Here is a 27,526-nt window from a genome sequence, read left to right as displayed (position 1 = left end):
GCAGTCAATTTATTACACTTTGAGAGATACTGAGTTACTAGCTATAAGGTATTTCAGAATGAATTTCTGAGCACTATCGTTTACCAATTAACTTGATATAGATTACATGTTTAGACTCTCTACACTTTTATACTCAGGAAGACTGGATAGTCCCTTATTTCCTAAATTCCGGTCAACAAGATACAGTCTTTACTTTTGTTTTCTTTGAATCATGTCCAACATCACTCATTTTAGCCTTGTCTTAAACAATAGTTCTATGAAATCAGGGGGCGGACATGCTAGTGTTATTAGTTTTAAAAATAGAAAATTATTCTGTGATCACCAGGGACTCATGTTGCCATGTTTTGGGGACTTGCTACTATAATCTACAAGTTAGTTGCCTAGCTTTCCCAGTTAGTCCTGGCCAAGGTTGAGCTATTTTTTTTTTAACCTTACTAACACTCCAGCTTTTATAAAAATTGTTTTCTTCCTGCTCACTTAAACCCTGACTTAGTTGCTTCTAGAATATCTTTTTAAAAAAAGATTTCCTGGAAATAGCTCTTTTAGTCTTCAGTATGCAATTTACTTGTAATATAAGCCATTTATAATCTTTGTTCCAGCCTTTTTCTCCTCTCTGACTTTTTTTTTTAAAAGATTTTATTTTATTTATTTATTTATTCATGAGAGGCACACAGAGAGAAAGAGAGAGAGAGAGAAAGAGAGGCAGAGACACAGGCAGAGGGAGAAGCAGGCTCCATGTAGGGAGCCTGATGTGGGACTCCATCCCAGGGTCTCCAGGATCATGCCCTGGGCCAAAGGCAGAAGCTAAACTGCTGGGCCACTGGGGCTGCCCCTCCTCTCTCAGACTTAACATTTCTTCTCTTGATCACTTTACACAGGTATCTTTCTAGCTCTCTATTCTCTGTCTAAATGTCAACCAAATCTTGATTTCTCAAGATGTTCAATCTAAGAAAAGCTATCTTTTTCAAGCTATAAATGCCTAGATATTTGAAAGAAATTCTTGTAGAAGTAACCAGCTGAACTAAAGGATTTTGCTCTCCCTCCAAATGTTTAAAGTTAGGCATTATTGTAGTTTTAGTGCAGATAGTTATTATTTTTTTTCAGATAGTTATTAATCTGAAAACATACCAATAATTATTTTGCCATCTATTTTCTCTAAGATAAAGCGAGCCTGATTGTTCAGTTTAGCAGATTCAGCGCCAAGCATTCCTAGAAGCCATTCTTTTCTTAATCCATAATATTTAAGCCTTAGTTCAAAGAAGTCTCTTAGAATATCCAACACTGTGTCATATTTCTTTAAACAACCTACATGGTCAAAAAGCACCTAGAAAATAAACATAGGATTAGAGCCAAGAAGAGGTAAATTGGCTAAACTTTAATGGTTTTAGGAAAATGACTTTCTTCTTCAAAAATATAAAAGTATTCTAGGATATTCTTTTAAAATTGATATTAAACTTTAATATAAATCAAACATGGGTACCATTAAAACATACCATGGAGTTGCATGTGAGACTAGTTTGGAGTTTGAAGACTTTGTGTAGCCCCACTCTCTCTGCCTCTGCCAGTTTCTCTTCAGTCATCTTCACAACAAACTTCACAGTGGTGTCTGTATGGTACTCCCTATAATCTGTTATGAGAGGTGGTGTCTTCTCAGTGCCATTCAACATGGGTTCTAGAACCTGTTCTTTATATGTCTAAAGAAAGGCATAATCCCCTTGTAAGTGTCTTAAATACAGGCTTAGGAGTATTCAACAAGCAGTAGTACAAAGTGTTTCTCCGATCACAAAAATCAAAGAGGAAATCCACAATTACCTACCTGGGTCCATGTTCTGACAGGAAGCTCTGAGATTTCAATGGTTGTGGAATTAAGTATAGCCACTTCACCACTAATCACATACTGATTTGGAGCCAGCTCTTCAATAGTACCCCTGAAGTTCTTGTAACTTGGAAGCTAAATTGGTATTTTAAAGAAAAATAGGTTTTCTAAATGTGACACTAAAAACAGAAATCCCAATAGCATTAAATCTAATGAACATGAAAGGGCAAAACAAATTTTATATGTGTCCTCTTTAACCATATAATCTACTGAATTTAGACCAAAAGGAAATGAAGGATCCTGATACACACAGAATAGTTACCATTGGCAAAGGTTCTTCTCCATCCATCAAACGCCTGATATTATTTACAACTTCACGAATATCAAAGTTGGGGATTTTGCAGGACCACCCAGTACCAATTCCTTCAGCACCATTTATCAGCACCATGGGTATAATGGGAATGTACCATTCAGGTTCAACACGTTGATTGTCATCATATAGAAACTTTAAAGTCTGATCATCTTTTGGTGGAAACAATAACCGAGCCAAAGGGCTAAAGAAAACAAAGAATGTTATTTTACAAAAATATTGGCTTTGATATTTAACTTGTAAGAAGGATATATGTTTATCTCATATCTATGCATGAAAATACTTTGGCTTTATTTGCTGATGAATAATCATTTAACAGTATTTATTGAGCACTTTTGTATGTGCCAGACACCACAAATATAAAGTATCTAAAGAGATCACATTCTACTATAGGGAGAAAGGCAATGGACATACATTTTGTCAGGTGGTAGGGTAAATGCTAAGAAGAAAGAAAAAGTAGGTAAAAGTGATTGAGTGATTGAAGGTGCCGAGGAATGGTAACACTTTCTGAAAGGATAATACTAGAGAATAAATTGAGAGAATGAGCCATCATATGCTTATCTGAAGATTATTGTAAGCAGAGGGATCAATAAGTAAAAAGCCCTGAAGAGTGTGCTTGGCATGTTTGATTATAGGCAGAGGCCAGTTGTGTTTGGAAGGGAGATTATGAGATGGGAGTCAAAAGATATGGGGAGTGGACACATAGATCATGTAAAGTCCTTTAGATTTTACTCTAAATGAAGCAGTTAGAAGGTTCTGAACCAGAGTGATCTACTTAAAAAAAAGAAATTAGTTGGCTTCCATAAGAAAGAAGAATGGTAGACTATATTACTTTAGATAAATGGGATGCCTTAATATTTGTCTAATGCAAAGCCCGTAGGATTTGGTGATGGATTGGATGCCATTGTGAATAAAGGTGACTTCACGGTTTTTAGTCTGAGGATTAGGATGATGGTGTCCCATTTACTGAGACAGGAAGACTAAGAATTTTGTTTCAGACTTAGGTTTGAGATACTTATTAGACATCTGAGTGGTAAATATTGAGAGACAGCTGTAAGAGATTCAGAGTTGGAACTATTGAGACTAGATGGATGGATTATCATCCATGGATGGGAAGTGAGTGTAGCTAGTGGAAAGAGAGCTAATGAAGGAATTTCAGGGCAAGCCAGTACTTATAGGTTGGAAAGATGAGAAAGACCCAGGAAAGAAGACAAATAAGGAAGAAAGCCAACAGTTTGGTGTCTTAGAGGCCAAATAAAGAATTTCTAGGAGGATAAAGTGATTATCCAATGCTGCTGAGCGATTGAATAGGATGACAGCGGAAAACTATTCATAATGTACTTTCCATACTTATAAAGGAAGTAAAATTTCAACTATGATATTTAGGAAAAATTAAGCTCTTCTTTACTCTGATCCCAAGTCTACAGCAGGGTTTCTCAACCTAGGCAGTTTTGACACTTTGGATCAGATAATTCCTTGTTATAGGGGGCTATCCTATGCATTATAGTGTATTTAGCAGTATCTCTGGCTGCTGCCCACTAGATGTAGCACAGCTCCCCTAGTCATGACTATCAAAAATGTCTCCAGACATTACATTATGTCTCCTGGGAGATGGGGTGGTAGTGCAAAATCTACCCTGGTTGAGAACCACTGCTCTATACAATGAAAGAAAAGAAAATATAAGAAATGGAAGTAAAAATATTAGGTTGGTAAGGAAACAATACTTCTAAGAAATTCAAAGGCATGGCTATCAAACTGAATTAGAATTTAGATTGTTTATTGTTCTTTTTAAAGAATTTTATTTATTTATTCATGAGTAGAGGCAGAGACATAGGCAGACACAGAAGCAGATTCCCTGTGAGGAGCCTAATGCGGGACTCAATACCAGAATGCTGGGATCACACCCTTAGCCAAAGGCAGGTGCTCAACCACTAAGCCACCCAGGCGTCCTGAATTTGTTTATTGTAAAGAGTAGCATAATTAAACTTAAATGAGCTAGTTAAAAAAAAAAAAAAAGAGAATATTCTAAGTGTATCAAAATTACATTTTCTGATTAATTGAATTTTTATATTTTTGGTCAACTAAATTCATTTGAAAATTAGAAATGGCAATTCACTAGAAATTCAAAGCATACCCACCTGAGCATTGTGAAGATGTATCGAGGACTAGCAGAATCCTTGCCACCGTGCAGCCTAGTACCAAACTGACCAATGGGCTGCAAGAGGTTCAGATTATTGCTACCCACAAAATTCTGAGCCAAATTTATAATGGTCATCATTAGTGACATCTAGAGGTGGAAAAGAGATTCGTTAATCAGATCTGGAGGCTTTTAATACATATCCATTATGACTAAGCCCCACTATAATCCTGTAGGGTTTTATGAGGTGTAGATGTTTATTGACTCTTCCCAGATAAATACATGGCAGATGTACATAAACCCAAGACTTCTGGCTCCAAGGTCAGGGCTCTTGCCTTCTAATAGTTTCTATCAAGTCCTATTCAACCTTGGGGGCATAGGTCTTCTCTTCACCTTTAGCAGAATGAAGCATATCCTTGTTTGTGTTACAACACTTTGCTGTTTTTCTATTCTAGCATGCATCACTTTAATCTATAGTTGTGTGTGCGTGTGTGTGTTGGCCTTCTATTTAAATTGTGATTATACCCTGAAGTAAGGAAAATATTTGATTTTTTTTACCCTACCCTTGCTACAGGGTAAGCATTTGACAAATATGTGAACATTTACCAAATGCTAACAATATTTTAATTGAAAGCAACAAGCAACATAATCATTACGTTTAAAGTTCTAGAAACCTATAGGCAACTTAGTTCTTTAAAATATAATGAATGCAAAAAACTATAATCACAAAAGAAAAAGGGAATATATGTTTGTATAAAGTTAAGCAATTCAGAAATATAAAAATTAGAAAGTTGTCCTTTTCAATTGACAGGGATAACCAAAGTTAACAACCTGGAGCACACCCTTCTAGGTATTTTGCTTTAAGTATTGTTCTGGCTCTTTTTCTCCTCACTAACAATGGACTGTGGATATTCTCAATGTTAGTACACACAGATTTACTTCGGTTATATAATTGATTCCAGGCATGGAAGTGTCACAATCTACAACAATTTTCCAATTGATGGACATTTTCAATGTCTAAATTTTAGCCTCACAAAGGTATATTAAACATCACTAAATATCTTTGAATATAGTCACTTGTAGATTTATGAGTCCCCTTACCAGAATGTTATTATTATTATTTTTTAAAAGATTTTATTTATTGATTCATGAGAAACACAGAGAGAGAGAGAGAAAGAGAGAGAGAGAGTGCAACAGGCAGAGGGAGAAGCAGGCTCCATGCAGGGAGCCTGACGTGGGACTCGATCCGGGGACTCCAGCATCATGTCCTGAGCCGAAGGCAGATGCTCAACCCCCAGGTGTCCCTCATGTTAAGGTTTTGTTTGGCGAGACTGAGCTGGCCCCTACTCCCGCAAGCCTAGCTCTGGCCTTTCTCAGCCCACGTTATGGCTGCCAAGTGCACAGGGTCTCCAAGATCACGCCCTGGGCTGAAGGCAGCGCTAAACCGCTGAGCCACCGGGCTGCCCAAGATTATTTTTAGAAATTGATTTGTTAGGTCAAAGGATAAGCACATTTACAGTTTGACAGATTTCACCAAATTCAGGGCTCTTGCCTTCCAATAATTTCTATCAAGTCCTATTCAACATTGGAGGCATCCTCTATTATGGATAAACAAGTGTTCATCTCATCAAGTACTCTAAGTGTTTGGAAAATGATTTTGCAGGTATTATCGCTATAATGCTTTCTGGAAACATTATGGATTGTGTGTTTACCTCACCATGATGATAAGAGGACATCTCAGCCACTGACCCAGCCAACTGGGCAACCTTCACCTCTCGCTTGTCATTCCGTTTGAAACAGGTAAACAAAACCTTTCTTTGACCTGGTTTCAAGCCTTTAAAATAAAAGAAGTACAAATATTAGTATCCTCAACATCCTCAACTTTACTATTTTTTGACATTGATTTCTATGTAGGACAAAAACAGGCTAACAAATTGGAACTCACCATCCACCATAGATGGGATAGATCTCTCGTTATCAGAATTTGAGAACAGGATAAGTTCCTTATTTATAAAGTCATTGTATGTCAGATATGTGGTAGTTTGCCCATACAAGTAGTCCTGAGGGATCAAAGAAAGTATTACATGATCTTGTTTAAAATAAAAAAAGATCATTGATTTTAATAATGCTTGAAACAAACAAATATAAAGAAATAAAACAAAAATCTTTCATCATATCATTTCTGAGATAATTCTTAAGTCCCTCAAAGATACAGAATTATATAAAAGTATTTTACTGTTTCAAAGATAAAGCAAATTAAAACAAAACAAAACAAAACAAAAAGATAAAGCAAATTTAATTGTTGCACAATTAAGAAAATCCGCACTGCCTTTTTATTTTTTAAAGATTTTATTTATTTATTCATGAGAGACACACACAGAGTGAGTATGAGTGAGGCAGAGACACAGGCAGAGGGAGAAGCAGGCTCCATGCAGGGAGCCTGATGTGGGACTTAATCCTGGGACTCCAGGATCATGCCCCGGGCCGAAGGCAGGCGCTAAGTCCGCTGAGCCACTCAGGGATCCCTACATTGCCTTTTAATTTTTTTTTTTTTAAGATTTTATTTATTCATGGCAGACACAGAGAGAGATAGAAGCAGAGACACAAGCAGAGGGAGAAGCAGGCTCTATGCAGGGAACCTGATGTGGGACTCGATCCTGGGTTTCCAGGATCACACTCTGGGCGGAAGGTAGCGCTAAACTGCTGAGCCACCTGGGCTGCCCTGCCTTTTTAATTTTTGAGGCTCCATACATTTATGCAGCAATCTAAGCACATTCATATAGTTGCCTATTATTAAGTTTTTTACTGAAGCTATTAGTCATTGTGTTGTAGGATTTTTTTTTTTTTTTTAAGATTGAGAGAGAGCACGTGCAGGGCTGTTGAGATTGTGAGAATCCCAAACAGGCTCCCAGCACAAAGCCCCATGAGAATCCCAAACAGGCTCCCAGCACAAAGCCCCATATGGGGCTCAATTTCATGACCCTGAAATCACAACCTGAGCCAAAATGAAGAGCCAAACCAAATGAGTCATTCAGGTGCCTGAATATATACAGTTTTTACCTCAGGAAGGCCAAGTAACTTCCGTTGTCTTCTATCTTCCATGAAATGAGTTAACCATTCCTTTCGATCATCTATCTGTTTCTTGCTAAAGGCCTACAAATTAGAGATAAAAATAACATGTCACTGGTACGAACAGTCTTACTCAGTTTCCTAAAACATATGGTCCCTTTCTCTAGGATATGTTTACTAAAAACATTCTATATTCTATAAAACATTTTTTTAAAAAGATTTTATTTATATTCACTTGACAGAGGTAGAAAGCATAAGCAGGGGAGTGGAGTGGCAGGCAGAGGAAGAGGGAGAAGCAGGCTCTCCATGGAGCAGGGAGCCCGACTCAGTGCCTGATTCCAGGACTCTGGGATCATGACCCGAGCCAAAGGCAGACACTTAACCAACTGAATTACCCAGGCACCCCTATAAAACATTCTACTATATAAATATTTATGCTCCAACTAACTAGTTAAAAGTAGTGATTTACAAAACTAGAATGTATGAAACAGAATTCAACTGACCAAGCTGATGGCAGCATCATCTTCAGGACCAGAGTATTTGAACTGAATACGATGTCTTTTCATATCTGCAAAGTATTCTTTAGCTTCTTTTGATGTGCTGGTACCCAAACCTACACAACCAAGAATACTAAGTTACTCCATATAATCTTGTATAATGGTTTAAAACAAAATGAGAAATTCTATGTGGGTTTCCTTACAAACCTTTGTAGTACTTGACTTTCCATTTTTTATGATTTGGAGTAGAACTCTTCCATTCTTCAAATTCAGGAAGGCTATAGAATGCCATTTCTTGTTTGTTTTTAGACACCTGTGGTAAAGAACACATTGCTGTGGTTTTGACTCGAGTCCCCTGTATACTGTACATCATGGGGTAAATGTGTATAAAGTGTTGAGTAGGGCCTTAAAATATCCATTATGGTAATTTAGAAGTTAACATACCTTTACAATCGGAGTGATAAATTCCTCCAGAAAACGATGCCGTAGAAGAGAGGGCCAGTTATGATGGATAAAATTAATCAGCAAGCCTTTGATATGGGAACCATCTTGGTCCTAGAAATATTTGGAAAGAAAAAACACAAAATAATTATTTCAAAACTAAAAACAATTATGCTTGACCTACTGGTAATTTCTCTAAAATTTTTCTATGGGGATTAAAAAAAAAGAAAAAGGCTATTCAAATCCAATCACTTAACCTGTATGTATAACATACCTGTGATGAATAAAGCTCCAGGTTAAATAATTTCCTTCCATAGCAGGAAAGCAATGCAACAGTTAAGACATGTTTAATTTAGTGTAATAATCTAATACATTTGAAAGCAAATCTGACCTGATCTGTCATAATCATTATCTTCCCATAACGAAGAGTCTTCAATGAATCTTCATCTTCATAGTTTTTCTTGTACTGAAGACCCACGATCTTGATGATATTATTAATTTCAGCATTTTCCATGATCTAAAATGGATATAAAAGGTAATGTTTTGCTTATAAATCTGAAAATAAATAGGACGGTATATGTTGTTTGGATTTTCTTAAGCTCCACTATTTTCAATTATTAGCCTATACTTTAGTCAGAAAGATCTGTTAAGATATGCTACAATATACTCAATGTCTTAAAAATAATAACAATAAACTATCTAAAATAGGTCTCAAAATGCCCAGTGAGGGAATGAAATAGAAGCATGAAGTCCTGCATTATACAACTAGATTTAGATTCTAAAGATGGTTCTACCTGTTTATGAGAAGCTTCTCGAACATTGAGTATTTTTCCTCTAAGTGGGAAAACTCCATATTTGTCTCTCCCAACCACACCAAGGCCTGAAACAGCCAAAGTTTTAGCCGAGTCTCCCTCAGTCAGGATAAGTGTACACTCATTGGAGTTTCGACCCCCTAAAATAAAAATACACAAATTAATATTGGAACATTTAGTTCAAACCTCAAATATACTAACTCAGACATGCTATTAACAGTTTTGTGATAAAACACTAGTAATTAGATATATATTAGAACTAATGTTCATAGTAAAAAAAAAATCCTAGTTTCTCAGACGATTTTTTTCTGAATTTTCTGAAAAATATTTTATTTTTTAAAAAGATTTTATTTATCTATTTGACAGAGAGAAAGAGGGAAAGAGTGAGAAAGTATGCACAAACATGTGGAGTAGCAAGCAAAGGGAGCCTGATGCAGGGCTCAATCTCAGGACCCTGGGATCATAACCTGAGCTGAAGGCAGATACTTAACTGACTGAGCCACCCAGGCACCTCTAAATGATTTTAAGCAATCTCCTTACCTACCCAACATGGAGCCTGAAGTCACAACCCTGAGACCAAGAGTCACATACTCCAACAACAGAGCCAGCCAGGTGCTTCTCTTATGCTAATTTCTCGTGATAGTTACACTATTGCTGGACATTCATTTGATCATGTTATGTTAAAAATATGTTAGTGATGGGGTTTAGAACTCCCCAAAATAGGGCACTTGGCATACTAAATATTTTAAGCTGAAAGAGCTTGAGAAAATGCTAAAAGCAAGTTCAGTCTGATCTCATCCCCCAACCTTCTACCCTGAAGCAGATCATGAGACCCTAATGTAAGAGGTGCCCTCCATATACCACAGAGGAAGGGAATGTTCTTATCTCCCAGAGAGACACTGAAAAGAATCTGAATGAGTGGGCCTCACTGAGCTTCCCCCCGTTTACTATACTTAGTTCATACTCTGCTCTTATCATATCTTTCTACTTTTCCTCAAATCTAACAAAAACACTCAGGTTTAACCCTCTCTTTGGGGCGGCATTTCCCTATGAAAGCTCCTGTGTCAAGTAAAATTTATTTAAATATATTTGTATGTTTTTCATCAGTTAACCTGTCTTTGTCAGTTTAATTTTTAGACCCAGTGGGACTCCTTGGTGGCTCAGTGGTGGCTCCTGGGATCAAATCCCACATCAGGCTCCCTGCAGGGAGCCTGCTTCTCCCTCTGCCTATTTCTCTGCCTCTCTGAATGAATGAATGAATGAATAAATAAATAAATAAATAAATTAATTAATTAATTTAAAAAAATTTTTTTTCCAGATCCGGACAGGACCTAAGAGGTTTCAGGAAAACTTTTGCCTACCCTACATTAGATAATAGATCACTATATATATATATATATTTTTTATTTTTTTTATTTATTTTTTTATATATATATTTTTAAGCAGGCTCCACATTCAGTGCAGAGTCCAACGCAGGGCCTGAACTCATGACTCAAGATCAAGACCTAAGCCAAGATTGTGAGTTAGACGCCTAACTGACTAAGCTACCCAGGCACCCCAGATCACTACAAATTCTTATTTTATACTCTTAATAGTCATCTCAACATTAATGTAACAGTCAAAAATTAGAAATGATCTCAACATTCAATAACATGGAATTGGCGGATTTTTACCCATGGAAAAATACTCTGTTGAATATTACATGTTGAGGGGAAAGTATTGATGGTATGCTCTTAATGAATAAAACAAATAATCAAACCAGATGATTTAATGTTTGGAAGCATTATTAAATGTGTACCTGCGTCATTGGCATCATCAAGTTTGGGAATTCCCTTGATTCTGTTATGCTTTACAGCTGAACACTTCTTGTTTAATTGGATTTGGGCCTTAAACTTTACCCAGTTTAGAATGCTTTCCACAATACCACAGCCAGTTGCCTGAAAATGAGAAGATTCACATTTGGGAAGAAGAGTTTGGTTAGAAATCTAGAATACAAATGTGTTCCTATAAAAATAAAAAGAATCCAAAGTTTGCAAAGAGGCAAAAAAAAAAAAAAAAAAAATTCAGACAGAGGCTATGTCTTCCTGTCTTAGGTTATCATAACTGAGGGAACTGGTTCCTTTGGTTCATTCGTTCAATAAATACTTACTGACTACATATTTATGTTGTGCTAAGCACTGAGTCCATGTTGGAGATTTAGTGATTAAAACAAATTGGTCAGGTCCTTGTCTTCATGGACTTTAAGATACAACAGTAAAATGGAAATAAAATGAGAAATTACAAGTGTGATGAGCATTATGGATAAAAGTGTGCTACATCCAGGAAGCATTTCAGGCAGAAGGATTACCATGTGGAAAAGCTCTGAGGAGGGGGGCAAGAGTACTAATGCTACTGAGTAATTTGAAGACAGTATGACTGAAACTTAGATAACACAGGAAAAAGTGATACTGAGATGAGGTTGGAGATGGCAGTCTTATAGGCCACATTAAAGAATTTGGTCTTAAAAAGATTTCTTATTTTAATTTTTAAAGATTTATTTATTTGAGAAAGATAGAGAGAATGAGTACATGCAAGTGGGAGGAGTAGCAGAGGGATAGAGAATCCTAAGCAGACTCCCCACCTGAGCACGGAGTTCAATGTGCAGCTCCATCTCACAACTCATGAGATTAGGACCTAAGCCAAAATCACAAGTCAGGCACTTAATCTACTGAGCCACCCAGGGGCCACCCATTTCTTTTTTTAAACATTTTAAGTAATCTCTATATCCAATGTGGGGCTCAAACTTCTAACCCGAGATCAAGAGTCACATACTCCACTAAGTCAGGAAGGTGCCCCTAGACTTTTTCTAAGGGTGGAAGTTACCAAAAGACTTCAAGAGAATGAAGACAAAAACGTGTCCTTTAAGACAAAAAGATTACTCAAGAGCATTGAAAAAGAAGGACTGAACTGTTACGAACATTAAGAATCATTACAGTAATACAGAAAAGAGATGATAAGTGAGAGGCTACTGAAGTATCCAAAAGATGAGTCTTACTGATTGGATTACAGAGGAGGCAGGGGGGTAAAGAGAAGGCTCTCAGCTTTGTTTATGCAACCTAGTGGTTGGTTAGGGACTTTTATTAAGATAGGAAATAGTTTCGTTTTTTGGGGGTGGGGAAGTTCCTCATATAGAGGTCCAGTGAGTACGGAAAGAACCAAAACACAGTTTTGGATGTGTTGACTGAGAGTCAACTTTAGGCATTCAATGTTTGGTACGCAGTTAAATGGGCTGAGTTCAAAAGTGATCTAAATTGAACAGTGGGGCAGCCCCGGTGGCTCAGCGGTTTAGCGCTGCCTTCAGCCCAGGGCCTGATCCTGGAGACCCGGGATCGAATCCCACATCAGGCTCTGCATGGGGCTTGCTTCTCCCTCTGCCTGTGTCTCTGCCTCTCTCTCTCTCTCATGAATGAATGAATAAATAAAAATCTAAAGAATAAATTGAACAGCGATAATGTAATGGGAAATATATAGGCATATAGATGATAATTAAGGCTGTAATAAGACCAGTGAGGTGAAAGCAATTTTTTACCCTTTTTCAGAGGCAGAAGACATATGGGAGGAATCTTGGCTTTTGCAGAGCAGAGAAGGGCAATGGAAATAAAGCAAGGTGCTTCTATTTCTTATTTCCCTGTAGATACTCACAGCTTTGATGAATTTTTCACTTAATTGGCATGTCGATCCAAAGCTCTTGACTTGTAAAGTCATGTTTTCTTTTGTCTGAGAGTCAAAGGTTGGGTTTTCAATCAAGGCATTCACAAAAATCCACATGTGATTTTTCACCTGCAGGAAAAGTTGATATTACATCGCTATAAACTTATGCTTTATTTATAGCCTTTCTCTTACTTTAGAAAAACTGCTAAAATATCATACCTGATGTGCTTTTACTGCAACACCACCCTTGTTCTTCTTCTTCACAACATCAACAAGTTTACTCACAATCTGATCAGCTATATAATCAACATGTCTGCCACCCTAATGGGGAAATAAACCAAACTGTAAAGCTCACCATCCTCAAAATTATGATAATGACCAATTATTTTTAAAAATCTAACTTAGCTTTATGCCAAGGCAGCCAAATATCCGAGTTCATTTTATTCATTAAAAATGTAAAGATAAATCATGATTAATACAAAAATAAAATTACCTTGGAGGTAGCAATGCTGTTGACGAAGCTAATTTGCTGAAAGCCTTTTTCACTCATTGTTAAACATATTTCCCACCTGGGGTTTACTTGTTCATGGATAATTTTCAATGGATTGCCAGTTTCATCTACCTTATCCTTCAGATACATATCTACGTAGCTACGGAATCCTTTTACCTGTACAGGAATTGAAAGTTATGGTATTAGAAAAAAGTTATAAAAAGTATCCAATGATAGACCATGAAGATTTTTCAAAACTAATGATGTTCAATGATGGGCATAAGAGAATTGTCATTAAGGGGTATAATAGGATTTGTTTAGGAGACTGAGAAAAACAGTTCTTTTAGTGAGTTTGAAAGAGCTAAGTAAAAAAATGTAGCATACTGTTATCTTTTCAGGAACGTATCTTAGAAGTGGTAATGGGAGGAAAAAAAAATCAATTTTGCCTCTAACGATGATCTTTATATAAAGTCCCTCACTGCTCTTAACAACACCCCAGAAAATGCTTACCGGTAGTTTATTTCCATTGAGAAAGACTTTGACATCTTTAGTGGATCCAGCAATATCGTATGCTCTTCTAACCATCAGTGCAACAATGTCTTTATCTAGGCTTTGCATTTTAAACTTGGACAAGTCAGGCTGGAAGGTAATACATGTATAATCTTCCCCATTAAATGGCCTGAGTTCCATCTCACCAGCCCTTCCCATGTTATCCATCCACGTCTGTGAAAGTAAAAAATAGGAAGATAAAAAATTCAAGTCTTTTCACAACAAACTAGAAAAACAAATTTAGAAGTCCTAAAAAATAACTTAATATATGTTCATGAATAATTTTCCATGATTTAATAGCTTATAAATTACATTAAATTAAACCAGCCATTAATGCTGTTATAAATTGCTAAAGTACAATTTATAATTGAGACACAGGATACTTATTTACTTGCCTGTTTGAACATTTTCTTGTATTCTCTACTGGCTGTTTCCACAGTAAACTTGGTACTGAATATGTTACACAATTTGGCCCCATAGCCATTTCGACCACCTGAGCAAATAAATGTAAAAGACTTTGTTATCACTGGCAATGCAAATCAATTATAGAGATTTATTATTATTAAAATATTGGAATTTATGCCACAGTCACTTAAAAGTGTGCTTTTTCAGCAACAAGTATGTTATTTTCCTCCATACTCTACCTGTTACTTTCTTTTCATCATCATCATAGTTACTAGAAGTTAGGAGCTGTCCAAAGATGAGTGCTGGGACATACATCTTCTCAACTTTGTGTTCAACAACAGGAATACCTTTCCCATTATTCCATATACTAATTAAATTGTTTTCCCTAAGAAAGGAAGAATGAAACTTTTATTGTAAAATACATGGTTAAGGGCAGCCCCCGGTGCTCAGTGGTTTAGTGCCACCTTTAGCCCGGGGCCGGATCCTGGAGACACAGGATAGAGTCCCATGTCGGGCTCCCTGAATGGAGCCTGCTTCTCCCTCTGCCTGCGTCTCTGTCTCTCATGAATAAATAAATAAATAAAATAAAATAAAATACATGGTAAACTAGTGCTTAATATTTTTTATACTTAAATGTTATTCTTAAAATATAGAAATTCTCAAGTCTCAATTTCTATGACTTTTTTTTAAGACTTTATTTATTCATGAGAGATACAGAGAGAGAAAGAGAGAGACAGAGACAAAGGCAGAGTTCTAAGAAGCAGGCTCCATGCACGGAGCCTGACGTGGGACTTGATCCTGCATCTCTAGGATCACGCCCTGGGCCGAAGGCAGTGCTAAACTGCTGAGGCACCCGGGCTGCCCCCTCTATGACTCTTTTTCATACATATATTCTGAAATTCAGCATGAAGTACTTTTCCCACCATGTTTAGTTCCTGACACTCCTGAAATAGGAGCCAAGAGGAAAAAAAAATTAATCCCTTCCAACACCTGGGCAGATACTGATAATGCCGAAAAAATATTAAGTTTTAAAATGTTAGGATAAACAAAGGGAAATGATTTATGCTCAATGGAAAGGACAAAATTTGGAAACAATATCATTAAACTGTTTTCTTTTTTGTTTTTTAAAAGATTTATTTATTTGAGAGAGAGAGAGAGAGAGAGAGAGAGAGAGAGAGAATGTTTGAGGTGGGGAGAGAAAGGGAGAGAAAAATCCTAAAGCAGACTCCTTGGTGGGCAGAGCCCTACTTGGGGCTGGATCCCAGGATCCTGAAATCATGACCTGACCTGAAATCAAGAGTCTGACACTTAACCGACTGAGCCACCCAGGTGCCCCTATTATGTTGCTTTTAAGAGGATCATCTATCTGTACTGCCTAGCAACCTTAGCTTTCCCATCCAACAAAGCACAATGCAAAACAAATATGAAAGGGAAAAACATTACCAATTGTAAATTGCTCTGCTGGCCAAAAAAAAAAAAAAAAAAAGCTAAAAATTTATTTGGAGTTATTTCTCTCTTATTTTTTTTTTAAGATTTTATTTATTTACTCATGAGAGAAAGAGACAGAGAGAGAGAGAGAGAGAGAGAGAGAGAGAGAGAGAGAGAGAGAGGCAGAGACACAGGCAGAGGGAGGAACAGGCTCCATGCCAGGAGCCCGATGTGGGACTCAATTTACGGGTCTCCAGGATCACACTCTGGGCTGAAGGTGGTGCTAAACTGCTGAGCCACTGGGGCTGCCCCTTTCTTGTTTTTTTTAAGTTAATTCTCATAAGATAGTAGCTCAGTTATAACCAGATTAACACTACAGATCTTATTCCAAGTTATGCTTAGTATTATCTACAAAAAAGACTAAAACTAGCTCAACATTTGTTTAAAGACTAGGATATCAAGCCCTTAAGGAGCATTCAAGTACCTCATTATCACACTTCCCCCAGAGAACCTAAAGCAGTTTATGCCATAACAGATCAGGCTAATAAAAAGGTGAAACAAGCACCTTGAGTACCCACAAAGGGATACCCAGCATTTATAACCAGAAATATTAGATCCAATTATTCTCTATCACCACCTGCTGGTTTCCTATTTGAATAGCATCATGAGAAAAAGTGAAAGCTCTAGACTCCAGAATGCTTAGAGCAATTATTGGAGATGCTTACTGAAAAATTTAGGGATGAAGTATCATAATGTCTGTAATTTATTTTGAAATAACTGAAAAAGTATAGATGGAGCAAAAATGGCAAAGCGCTGATAACTGTTGGATCTAGGTGTAGGTATCAAAGATTGTTCATTGTAGCATTCTGCTTTTCTGTGCTTTTGCAGAATTTCATTTAATAAAAAGGTCAGTGTTAGTATAAATCAAAGTAAATGCAACTAACAGTAACCACGAGCTATAACAAACAAAAGATCATGCAAGAGACTTACGGGTCAATTGTGACTCTAATACAAGACATTTTTGGGTCCCTTTGTTTGTTGTCTGCAGCATTGACTGAAAGAAAATACACATTTGTAAGAAACTGAAGTATTAGAAAAAATTAAGATATAGAAAGAAAAAAGCAGTATTAACTAGGTGTTAATTTAACATTTATTCATAGCACTGTTTCTAGGAAAGAATTAAACTTGCCAGACTCCAGTAATCTTCTTCACCTTGCCAGCTATTGTTTGAAATGACAGGAGCTCTGGTTATAGAGGGTTTGCTAATAAGAAGGATACTTAGGAAGGATTTGACCAGTAGATATTTATATGAAAGAATTTACTCACCCAGAATCTCATCAAAGATTTTGTACAACCCAGGGACAAAGGTGACTTCTCTATAGTTCATGCCAACATCTTCATCGTAAACCCACATTTGCTAGAAATAAGGCAAAGAAATATAGTTACTTTTCTTTTTTACCCTATATTTATTGTTTTATCATCATTATTATATCTGGATTAAATACTACAACATATATATGATAGCTTAGGCCAGGTCTAGTGACACACAAAGTACGTGGAATACATAGAAAATTAACCTGGAAAAGTACACATTTTAACTACTTCATAACCACATTAAATTACTTGGTTTTACCTGGGTCACTAATTCCACAGAGCCAATGTAGGTGTCCGGGCGGAGCAAAATATGTTCCAGTTGGGTTTTCTTTTGATAGATCCTTTCAATAGACAGTCTTTTCTTAGCATCTTCATTTTTCTTTGTTTTGCTGATTTGCATGTTTTCATTTACCGGCTAGCAATTTCAGAAAATTGTAGAAGGGGGAATTTTTCAATGAGAGGTTTATTAAGAACCGCAAACAAAACACCCACCGTAATGATTTACCCACGATGACAAGCCACCATCATTTTACTAGGTATTGGTGGAGTTCCTATCGTTTTTGTACCCACACAGCAGTTTGAGTTAACTGCAGCCAAGTTCCCAGGGTTCAGTTTGAACAAACCTATCTCATCAAGTGCGTTGTGACATGGAAATATTTCCCTTGAAGGTTTTATTCATTTATTTTTAATTTTTTTCCCCTTGAAGGTTTTAGAGGTCATCAATAAAACACACCCGCTTCTTTCAGACCTTCCGCAAATATTTACCGAGTGCCTGCTGCGTCCCAGGCACACAACAGATTCTGGTCAGCCGCAGTTTGGGAGCCCATCGATTCAATCGTTTGGCTACCTTAACGTTTTGAACACAGGAAGGACATATTTTGAGCCGGCTCCTCACTGGGGAACGTCGTGCCAGGCCCTGCACCTTCCCAAGGTCAGGGGCATTCAATCTCCTTTTCCACTCGAGGGTAGGAGAGCAAAGCACCTGTGCAGCTTAGGGCCACACGCGGACTATTATTATAATACAGGAGAGTTGAACACCCGCCCCAGAAACAGTAAAACAGAACCCTACACTCCAGAGAAGCCGGTGTAGCCGGTAATATTTCACTACTAGCACCATAAAGGAAAGCTATCCTCTTCACGATCACGCCGGGCCCAGCAGACCGCGGACGACGCGCAAGGCCGGCTCCAAGCCGGCGGCACTCGGACCACACACAGCCCGGGAGCCTAACCCTTCGCGGGCAGCCAGGGAGATGCCGGGCCGCGCTGAGGATCCACGACCTGCCCCTTCCGCGAGCTGTACCTGCAGTGGTGACACCTCCATGGTGACGGTCGTGAAGGAGCTCGAGAACCCTGCAAGCGACTAAACCGGCGGACCCTCGAGACCACCACGGAGCGAGCCTCTTCTCCACAGACTCCCGTCGGTTAGAAGAGCTCCTCCAGTCGCGTTTGAACCTCCTTGCAGCCCGCCCAAACCAAATAAGCCAATCACTGACCCGCTCTCACCGACTCCGTCCCGAGGAACCAATCGCAGCTGACTTTTTATTTTCACCAATGAGCGCTTGAGTTGGGCGGGAGCCTGTTTGAACAAACCAATTAGGCGGGGGGGGCGGGACTAGAGCGGTTCCAAAAGGCACCGCTCGGAGGCGTAGCGTAGAGATTGACAGGGACACTGGCCAATGGCGGGGGGCTTACTTGTTCCCTCAGTGCCGGCAACTTTGAAGAGACTCCGGGTGCAAGCGGGGAGGGGTTTCCTGAGGTGCGTGCTCGGGGAGAAGGAAGAAGGGGAAGCGTTCCTCAGGCCCTGCTAACTTCTTTCAGATTCCTGAACTCTGTAAAGCGTCTTCCGTCCTGAGGGTTTTTAGCGAGAGGAAGGGGAATCCGAGCTGCTTTTTCCTGGGGAAACTGAGCGCCGGCTTTCTGGGCAGGCAGCCTGGCGACTTGGTAACGCGGACAGATGCTGGCGCCTGCCTCAACCTCCCCTCCCAAGAATTTGTTTTCGAAGAAACTAGAGCGCTACCTTTGTGGTTTTGGGGTATAATAGAAGAGAGGCCGCACAAAATAGAGAGCAGCATTCAAATGCTCCAGTGGAGCGGCGTTTCTAGAAGAGTAGTTTGTAGTTATCACCTCAGGAGCCGAGAATGGGGGTTTAGGGGCCATTAGTCTAGGAAATTTTTCCTTCCGAAAGCCGGTGGGATGTCCTGCTGCTTGTTACTTTTGCTTCCGTCTGTTAAATTCCCTGAGTTCTGCTATCCAGGAAAAGGTGTGTTCTCTCATTTGACGAGAACATTCCAAAGACAGAAGTTGGGTGGTGGTTTTTTTTTTTTTTTTTTAAATTCTGCCCCGTAAATGTTTAAGCGGGTTTATTCTGTCCTTGTTAATCCACAATGTTAAAATGACAAAAGAATGTGTTCCTCGCCACCCGCCCCAAACTGCTTGAAAAAATAACTGCACAATTTGAATGACTGCTATTTTTGTCCTCTGAGCCACCTCTTTCCAATCGTTATAACCTGAGTTTCTATCCCCGCTGGACCTGGACAATTTGCCAGTCATGTGGTCTTGGTGGAGGCAGGCACTTGGCGCTTGTTTTTTTCTGAAAAAAGAGGATAAAAATGACACTAGTACCTTAGAGTTGTGTGAGGATTACCTGGGATAAATGTAAGGCGTTTATTATAGTGGGCTAATGGCATCAGAATCAGGAAGCAGGAATCTCCCGTAGCCTGGTGTGACAATTGGTGACTATCTTTCTTCCCCCCTTCTACAAGAAATCTAAAAGAGGTTAACAAATTGTTTATTTTTAAAAGACCTTATTTTCATTTATTCATGAGAGACTCACACAGGCAGAGACATAAGCAGAGGGAGAAGCAGGCCCTGGAATCACAACTTGAGCCAAAGGCAGACGCTCAACCACTGAGCCACTCAGATGACCTATTAAAAAAAAAAAATTTTTTTTTTGTGACATGCAACATTTTAATAGAATTTTAAGTGATGATGTTGTATACTAGGATATATTAAAATTTGGGGTATTCTATATAATTTCTGGAACAATTAAAGCGTTTACCCACATAATGTAAGCTAAGAAAGTTTATCATTTAAACATTAAACAGCAGGATGCCTGGTGGCTCAGCAGTTGAGCATCTACCTTTGGTTTAGGGCGTGATCCTGGGGTCCTAGGATCAAGTCCCACAAGTGGGCTCCCTTCATGGAGCCTGCTTCTCCCTCTGTGTCTCTCATGAATACATAAATTTAAAAAAATCTTAAAAAAATAATAAATAGCAAATAATTACCTATAGTATAAGTAAATGCACATTTACTTACACCTTCTATTTAATTTCTTAGCAGACGTCAACCAATTGTTAAATCACCTCAGCATATCCAATGCCTACTCTGCCAGCAAAGCCCCAAGAAAGGGTAGTGTGGAGGTGGGGTGGGGGGTTCGGGGTGATGTTACAGGAGGTGGAGGATGGAGGTAGCCTGTGGGCTAGGGTCATTTTTTTCACCTGGCCTTCAGTAATTCCAAGTGTTTCATTCCATTCTCCTCACCGCATCTGTTGAAATGGATAGGCAACCTCCAATGCACAGGATCACTCCGGGTCTCAGAGTAATTGTAGGGAAGCCTACCCAATCCAGTAGCTTCTGCCCATCCAAAAGGGTGACCAGGCCCTGGGCTCCAGGGCAGCTCTCATTCTCAAGTCTCAGAACAAAAAGATGATCCTGACAGAGACCAGCCATTCTGCCTTCCACCTCCTGGAACACAGAGATCCCACATGGTAGGGGTAGGATGGCAGCCTAGCCTCTGCCTTTCTTGGCTTCTACCCTGTAGCTCATCCTGGGGGTACATCCCCATGCTTGGGGATGAGGCAACAGGAATTTAATAAGCAGCTCCAGTCCTATTTTCTGGGATCCTGCAGTTTAGCTTGACCCTGATTGTGTACTGTGGAGTCAAAAAGATTCTGGAGTCACAAATGCTTGAGTAAAAAGCAAAACGAAACAAAACAACCCCAAAAAAACAAAAAGAAAAAAACAAAACAAACCTTCCTGAGCCTCAGTTTCCCCATGTCATCATCCTTTATTAAAAGTACAGAGGGTTAAATGAGATATGAAAGCGCTTAGGACAGGATGGACATCCTGCCCTCTAGCAGGATGGTCTTGTGGGAGTGCGGTTGGGGGTGGGGCTTCTCTTTAGGACACAAACTGTTTCTTTGTCAACCCCTCTCCTTTTCAGAGCCCATCACAGGATGTTCTACAGGGAAGTCTTTATTTATTTATGATAGTCACACACACAGAGAGAGGCAGAGACATAGGCAGAGGGAGAAACAGGCTCCATGCACCAGAAGCCCGAGGTGGGACTCGATTCCCGGTCTCCAGGATCCCGCCCTGGGCCAAAGGCAGGCACTAAACCGCTGCGCCACCCAGGGATCCCTACAGGGAAGTCTGAGACGGGTGGGTCTGGGAGGCATTGTCCACAGAGCAAATTCCAGGTGCCTGCTAGCTACTACTCCTGGGAGGCAACAGGGGGTTGGGAGTCAGTTCCAGGGGGCCAGGGGAAGCTACCACAGCCTCATTACCACCACCCCAACTTTATAGGGGGTCCAAACCAGCTACTCTGTGCCTTGTTCTCATCCCTACCCCTACCTAGGGGCAACATTAAGTACTAGATTCATACTCCTGGCCATAGTACTTGGCTGAGTGTATGACCTTGGCAAGTCACTTAGTTTCAGGGTGTCTCCATTTCTTTACCTAAAATGGGGATAATGAGAGTGCCTCCGCATAGGGGAGATAACACGTGTAAAGTGCTTAGTGGATTGCTTGGCAAATAATAAATACTCGAAACATGTTAGCAGTTACTACCTCTACTCCTTTTCAAGATCTTCCCCCTACTTCTGTTGTTGATTCTCCAAGTCATCTCCTCCAAAACCAATTCAAAATTCCCCTTGTTTAGGGAGTATTTTTAGACCCTTTTTTTCAAGGCTTCTTCCAGTTGTTTGGAGTATATTTGCAAATGCAGATGAGTTCCTTTGATAATATTTTTTGGTTTTCTTTGGGCATTTTTTTTTAAAGATTTTATTTATTCATGAGACACACACACACACACACACACAGAGAAGAAAGGCAGAGACACAGTCAGAGGGAGAAGCAGGCTCCTTGCCGGGAGCCCAATGGGGACTCGATCCTGGAACTTCAGGATCATGCCCTAGGCTGAAGGCAGGTGCTAAACCACTGAGCCACCGGGGCGTCCCTTCTTTGGGTATTTGTGTTTTCTGTCTCTCCACTGGGCAACAGGGGGAGGAGGTCCTAAAGGAGCTGTGTCTCCATCCTTCACGTAGGAGTTCCTTTTGAAAGTGGATTATTTCTTCCCTCTAGCTCGCTGACTGAGTGAAGGGAGCTGGGCTGAAAGTGTGGCTCTAGATTTTGGGGGATAGAGCTGGTTAGGCTGGAGCTCACTGGGAGTTCCTATATGAGCTGGGCTGGTCCAGGGTCTGGGGTATGGTCCCATGAGTCCTTTTTACCAGGGATACCAGCTTTGGGTTGGAGGAGGCCAGGAAAGCCGGAAATGTCCCATGGAGCTCAGCTTCTCCCTCTTGGTGGCACTGCAGGTGTGTTTCTTGGATCATTAATGGCCCCAGGTAAAGGGACAGTGAGGGTCATCAAACAGAGCTGGGAGGTAAGCAAAGGAGGCTACAGTGAGGATGAACTCAAGACTAGAGATTAGCACTGGGTGTTATACTATATGTTGGTAAATTGAATTTAAATAAAATATACTTGGGCAGCCCCGGTGGCGCAGCGGTTTAGCGCCGCCTGAAGCCGGGGGTGTGATCCTGGAGTCCCGGAATCGAGTCCCACGTCGGGCTTCCTGCGTGGAACCTGCTTCTCCCTCTGCCTGTGTCTCTGCCTCTCTCTCGCTCTCTCTGAATAAATAAATAAATAAATCTTTAAAAAAAATAAATAAAAAATACTTAAAAAAAAAAAAAGACCAGAGATTAGTCCCCAGTAAGTCCGCTCAGGGGTTTCCCTCAGCAGTCTGGCAGTCCAGTATCTATCAACATTTTAAAAGTGCACACACCTTTGGACTCAGTAACAACATCTAGGAATCCTGATACACTCCCGCAATTGTGTGTGTGTATAAAATTATTGCAATATTGTTTTTGTTAGAAAATAACTGGTAAAAAAAAAAAAAAGAACTGGTAGCATGGAATGGAACGATACTGTGAAAATTAGTAAAGGGAAATCTCACTAAAATGGAGTTAGGAAGCCAGAAGGGGGAGCTCTCACATCCTACCTTTCCTCATCAGTTGCAGACCCCAACAGGAAGAGAGGTACCTTGCAAATCCATACTATAGCTACTTCTTTACTACCCCAGCTGGAGGAAGAAAGATTTTCTCCCCTTCCAGTAACAACAGCCTAGTCAATGAGAGATTCAGAATTCAGTCAAAGAAAAGCTGCTAGGAACCCCATTTTGCTCCAATGGACTTTTTGTTTCTAATGATCCTCCCTCTATAAAGGAGCAATCCTCTACTTTGTTCTTTGGACTTGCTTGTCCTAAATTGCAGTTCTCTGCTATTCCTGAATAAACTTTTTTGCTGGTAAAATAACTGACAGTTTTATTTTTAAGGTTAATAATATGCAGCTATTAAAGATAATGAAGTTGGTCTAGGGGTATTGATAGGGAAATATCACTAAGATATATTTAGCTTTAAAAAATGAGGTGAAAAATAAATAAATAAATAAATAAATAATAAATAAATAAATAAATAAAAATAAAAAACTGAGGTGAAGAATAGTGTGTAGAACAATCTGGGTAAATATTTATGTATGCATTGAAAAACTCTGGAAGAAATTGTAAATAGTGGAAAGGGAGGAAAACTTCATATTTTCCCTTCTATCTTATTTGAAAATTAGAAATTATAGACATTTATTTTTATAGTGTAAGAAGTGAGCTTAAATAAACACAATTTAAAAGATTTCCCTCAGTAATTGTGCATCTTGATAATTCTGTGTGTTTATTACCTTTTGCCATGTGACTAAGTATTTGTTTTCTTCCATGCCCTCTGCCCTTCTCACCCCTGTCCCTTTTCCCCACTGCACTAAAGGCAAAGCTTACTTGTCTATACAAATTTGTGTGAGAATGTAAGTTTCATAGATATAGATTTTTCAATAACTAGGGAACTTGCAGTTTAAGTGAATCCAGTGGCAAGACTCTCTATAAAGAAACACAGTCTTTGGGCCAAATTGAGGGACAGTGTGTTATGGTGGGAAGTTGTAGCCCAACTCTTTTGTTACTAGTTGCATGGCCTTGAGTAAATCCCTTCCTCTCTATAGGCCTGTTTCTCTACCTGTAAACTGAAGTCTAGGTAGCCCAGCAAAATGCCTTCCGCAGAGTATTAGAGAGAGGTGATTGTGGGTGTGGGGGAGGCAGTTTGAGGAGGTGACACCAGGGTTCTCCAATCCAGAGCAGCTCCACTTTTATCTTTTTATGTTCTATGTAAGAGTTTTGTTCTGTGTAAGATTTCATTTGAAAATCACCATTGACTACTTACATTAAACAAACAAACAAACAAAGCCTGGGCAAATGATTGTTAAGGGCACTTCTAGTTCTAACACTGTGTAATTCCAAATATGACTTTCATGCATTGAGTTGGTTTGAATCATTTGGCTTCATTCCTCGCCAGTACCCAGCTCAAGGCCATATAGAAGCTTAAGCCCACTAGGTGCTGGGCCATGGTGTCTGGGGAGGAGGAGAATGGTCTCTGATTCTTTCCGCTCTCTATGTGACATCCTTCACCCCTCTTTCCTGGCCTAGCAGCATGGCTGATCTGACTTTAGATCTCTGCCAGTGCCGCAAGACTCCCTAGCTTCTCCCTAGCATCAGTGGTTGCTAATGGCAGCTGCTGGAGTTGCAGCTTATACTTGGTGTCTATGCCTGCTGGAGGCTTGGTCAATAAAACCTGGGCAAACACAGCCATGAACTCCTCCCTACTCCCTTATCCCCACTTTCCAGCTCCCCACATCCTTCCTCTATACCCCACAGAATAGTAGTGGTAAAAGGAACATGCCAGGGAGGCCCTCTGATCTGACAACAAAGGCCAGGACTGGGCCTCTCTATTCTCTTGGGTTCTCACACCAAGAAGGGGAGGCAGAGGTGGACCAAATCTCTTGATAGTCAGGCAACCTGAATTTTCACAGTTTACTTGGTCACTCTGGAGCACAGAAGGTCATCACTGAAGATCTGTGTCAGACTCCTCCACCTAGGAAGAGGAATAAAAAAAAATACACTTCTGAAATGTCTTCTGTCTGACACTAATCTGACAGCTGTCCCTTCTACTGATACTCCAAAGCCACCAAGGCCAGGTTAGGGTCTACAGAGCTCCCTTCACAGGTGATCTGAGAGACCACGTGAGTTGGAAGGGGGTGGAGTAGAGGTAGAACATTACTTACTTGAAGAAAACAGAAAGCTGTACCCTTCTGTTTGGGATTGAATAAAATCATGGTATTTCTCAAAGACCTACAATTAAAGGCTGATTACACATTTCTATCTCTTCCCTCTTGATAATGAAAAGAAAGAAGCTATGGAAGCAGAAATATGAGAATTTTACAGAGTACAGAGAAGACTGTCAGTTGGAGGAGGTAGTTAGTCATTTTCTTACTAGAAGAACTAGAGGCTTCAATAGGAGAAAGCCTACATTTCAAAGGGCTTTTGAAATTAAGCTGTCTTGAAGCCCTTTGAATATATTTTTTAAAAAAATTATTTATTCATTCATGAGAGACACACAGAGAGAGAGGGGCAGAGACATAGGTAGAGGAGAAGCAGGCTCCCCATATAGGGAGTCCGATGTGGTACTCCATCCAGGATCCCAAGATCATGCTCTGAGCCAAAGTCAGACTCTCAACCACTGAGCCACCCAGGCGTCCTGAAGCCCTTTGAATATTTAAGAAATAAATTTTGGTATCACAATCCCAGGTTTCAAGATATACTACAAAGCTGTAATAACCAAAATAGCATAAAAATAGACATATAGATGAGGCTCCTGGGGACTTGGTTGGTTAAGCATCTGACTCGTGGTTTGGGTTTAGGTCATGATCTCATTGGTCATTAAGCCCTGCATCAGGCTTCATGCTCAGTGGGGAGTCTGTGAGAAGATTCTCTCTTGCCTCTCGCCCCACTTGTGCTCATGCTTTCTCTCAAAAATAAATCTTATTTTTTTTCAAAAATAAATCTTAAAAAAAATAGACATGTAGATAAATGGAACAGAATAGAAAGCCCAGAAATAAACTTATGACTATATGCTCAATTAATCTATGACAAAGGAGACAAGAATATGCAATGGGAAAAAGAGTTTCTTCAACAATGGTGTTGGGAAAACTGGACCAGCAACATGCAAAAGAATGAAACTGGACCACTTTCCCACACCATATATGGTAAACTCAAAATGGATTAAAGACGTAAATATAAGACCATATATATAAAAATCCTAGAAGAGAGCACAGATAGTAATTTCTCTGACATTGGCCATAGCAACATTTTTCTAGATATGTCTTCTAAGGAAAGGGAAACAAAAGCAAAAATAAACTATCAGGACAACATAAAAAAAAAAGCTTATACAAGAAAAGGATCCTACAAGAGCACAGCAAAGGTATCAACAACAACAACAACAACTAAAAACCCAAAAAGACAACCTACTGAGTGGGAGAAGATATTTGCAAATGATATATCTGATATAGGGTTAGTATCCAAAATATATAAAGAACTTATACAACCGAACACCAAAAAACCCTGAATAATCTAATTAAAATGGGCAGAAGACATGAACAAACATTTCTCCAAAAAAGATGTACAGATGGCCAACATACACATGAAAAGAAGCTCAACATCACTAATCATCAAGGAAATGCAAATCAAGACCACAATGAGATATCTTCTTACAACTGTCAGAATGGCTAAAATTGAAAACACAAGAAACCAACAAGTGTTGGTGAGGATGTGAAGGAAAAGGAACCTTCATGCACTGTTAGTGGGAATGCAAACTGAAGCAGCGACTGTGGAAAACTACGGAGTTTCCTCAAAAAATTGAAAATAGAATTACTATATGATTCAGGAATTCCATTACTGAGTATTTACCCAAAGAATACAAAAACACTCATTTGAAAAGATATATGTGCCCTGTGTCTCTTGTAGCATTATTTACAATAAACAAAATATGGAAGCAACTCAAGTGTCCTATCTATAGATGAATAGATAAAGAAAATGTAGTACACACACACACACACACACACAGAGGAATATTACTCAGGCATAAAAAGAAGGAAATCTTGCCATTTACAACAACATGGATGGATCTAGAGGGTATAATGCTAAGTGAAGTAAGTCAGTCAGAAAAAGAAATACCTTATGATTTCACTCATATGTGGAATTTAATTTTTTAAAAAATTTTTTTATTTATGATAGTCACAGA

At 39.2% G+C, this 27,526-nt stretch overlaps 1 protein-coding gene across 2 annotated transcripts in view; it reads right to left on the bottom strand.

Moving 5' to 3' along the window:
- TOP2A (DNA topoisomerase II alpha) overlaps positions 1–18,528 on the bottom strand; it is a 29,272-nt gene extending 10,744 nt beyond the window's left edge. Inside the window, exons 1-24 of one of the 2 annotated variants that reach the window (XM_055332347.1) lie at positions 18,379–18,528; positions 17,338–17,493; positions 17,031–17,121; positions 16,695–16,758; positions 14,516–14,661; positions 14,267–14,364; positions 13,833–14,045; positions 13,326–13,499; positions 13,052–13,153; positions 12,824–12,961; positions 10,941–11,079; positions 9,125–9,282; positions 8,722–8,847; positions 8,334–8,444; positions 8,097–8,202; positions 7,896–8,005; positions 7,384–7,476; positions 6,269–6,383; positions 6,036–6,157; positions 4,325–4,473; positions 2,139–2,370; positions 1,817–1,951; positions 1,494–1,694; positions 1,129–1,324 (exon numbers count right to left, since the gene is read on the bottom strand). In XM_055332347.1, coding sequence (XP_055188322.1) covers positions 1,129–1,324; positions 1,494–1,694; positions 1,817–1,951; positions 2,139–2,370; positions 4,325–4,473; positions 6,036–6,157; positions 6,269–6,383; positions 7,384–7,476; positions 7,896–8,005; positions 8,097–8,202; positions 8,334–8,444; positions 8,722–8,847; positions 9,125–9,282; positions 10,941–11,079; positions 12,824–12,961; positions 13,052–13,153; positions 13,326–13,499; positions 13,833–14,045; positions 14,267–14,364; positions 14,516–14,661; positions 16,695–16,758; positions 17,031–17,121; positions 17,338–17,493; positions 18,379–18,399 — 3,196 coding nt within the window. In that variant the 5' untranslated portion in view covers positions 18,400–18,528. The remainder of the gene's footprint in view (positions 1–1,128; positions 1,325–1,493; positions 1,695–1,816; positions 1,952–2,138; positions 2,371–4,324; positions 4,474–6,035; positions 6,158–6,268; positions 6,384–7,383; positions 7,477–7,895; positions 8,006–8,096; positions 8,203–8,333; positions 8,445–8,721; positions 8,848–9,124; positions 9,283–10,940; positions 11,080–12,823; positions 12,962–13,051; positions 13,154–13,325; positions 13,500–13,832; positions 14,046–14,266; positions 14,365–14,515; positions 14,662–16,694; positions 16,759–17,030; positions 17,122–17,337; positions 17,494–18,378) is intronic. The other variant, XM_055332357.1, reaches the window with a different exon arrangement.
- Positions 18,529–27,526: the final 8,998 nt, after the last annotated feature.

This window comes from Nyctereutes procyonoides, unplaced genomic scaffold (assembly GCF_905146905.1).
Source record: "Nyctereutes procyonoides isolate TBG_1078 unplaced genomic scaffold, NYPRO_anot_genome, whole genome shotgun sequence".
NCBI lineage: Eukaryota > Metazoa > Chordata > Mammalia > Carnivora > Canidae > Nyctereutes > Nyctereutes procyonoides.
Note: the sequence above shows the minus strand (reverse complement) of the source record. Positions and strands in the feature narration are given on the sequence as shown.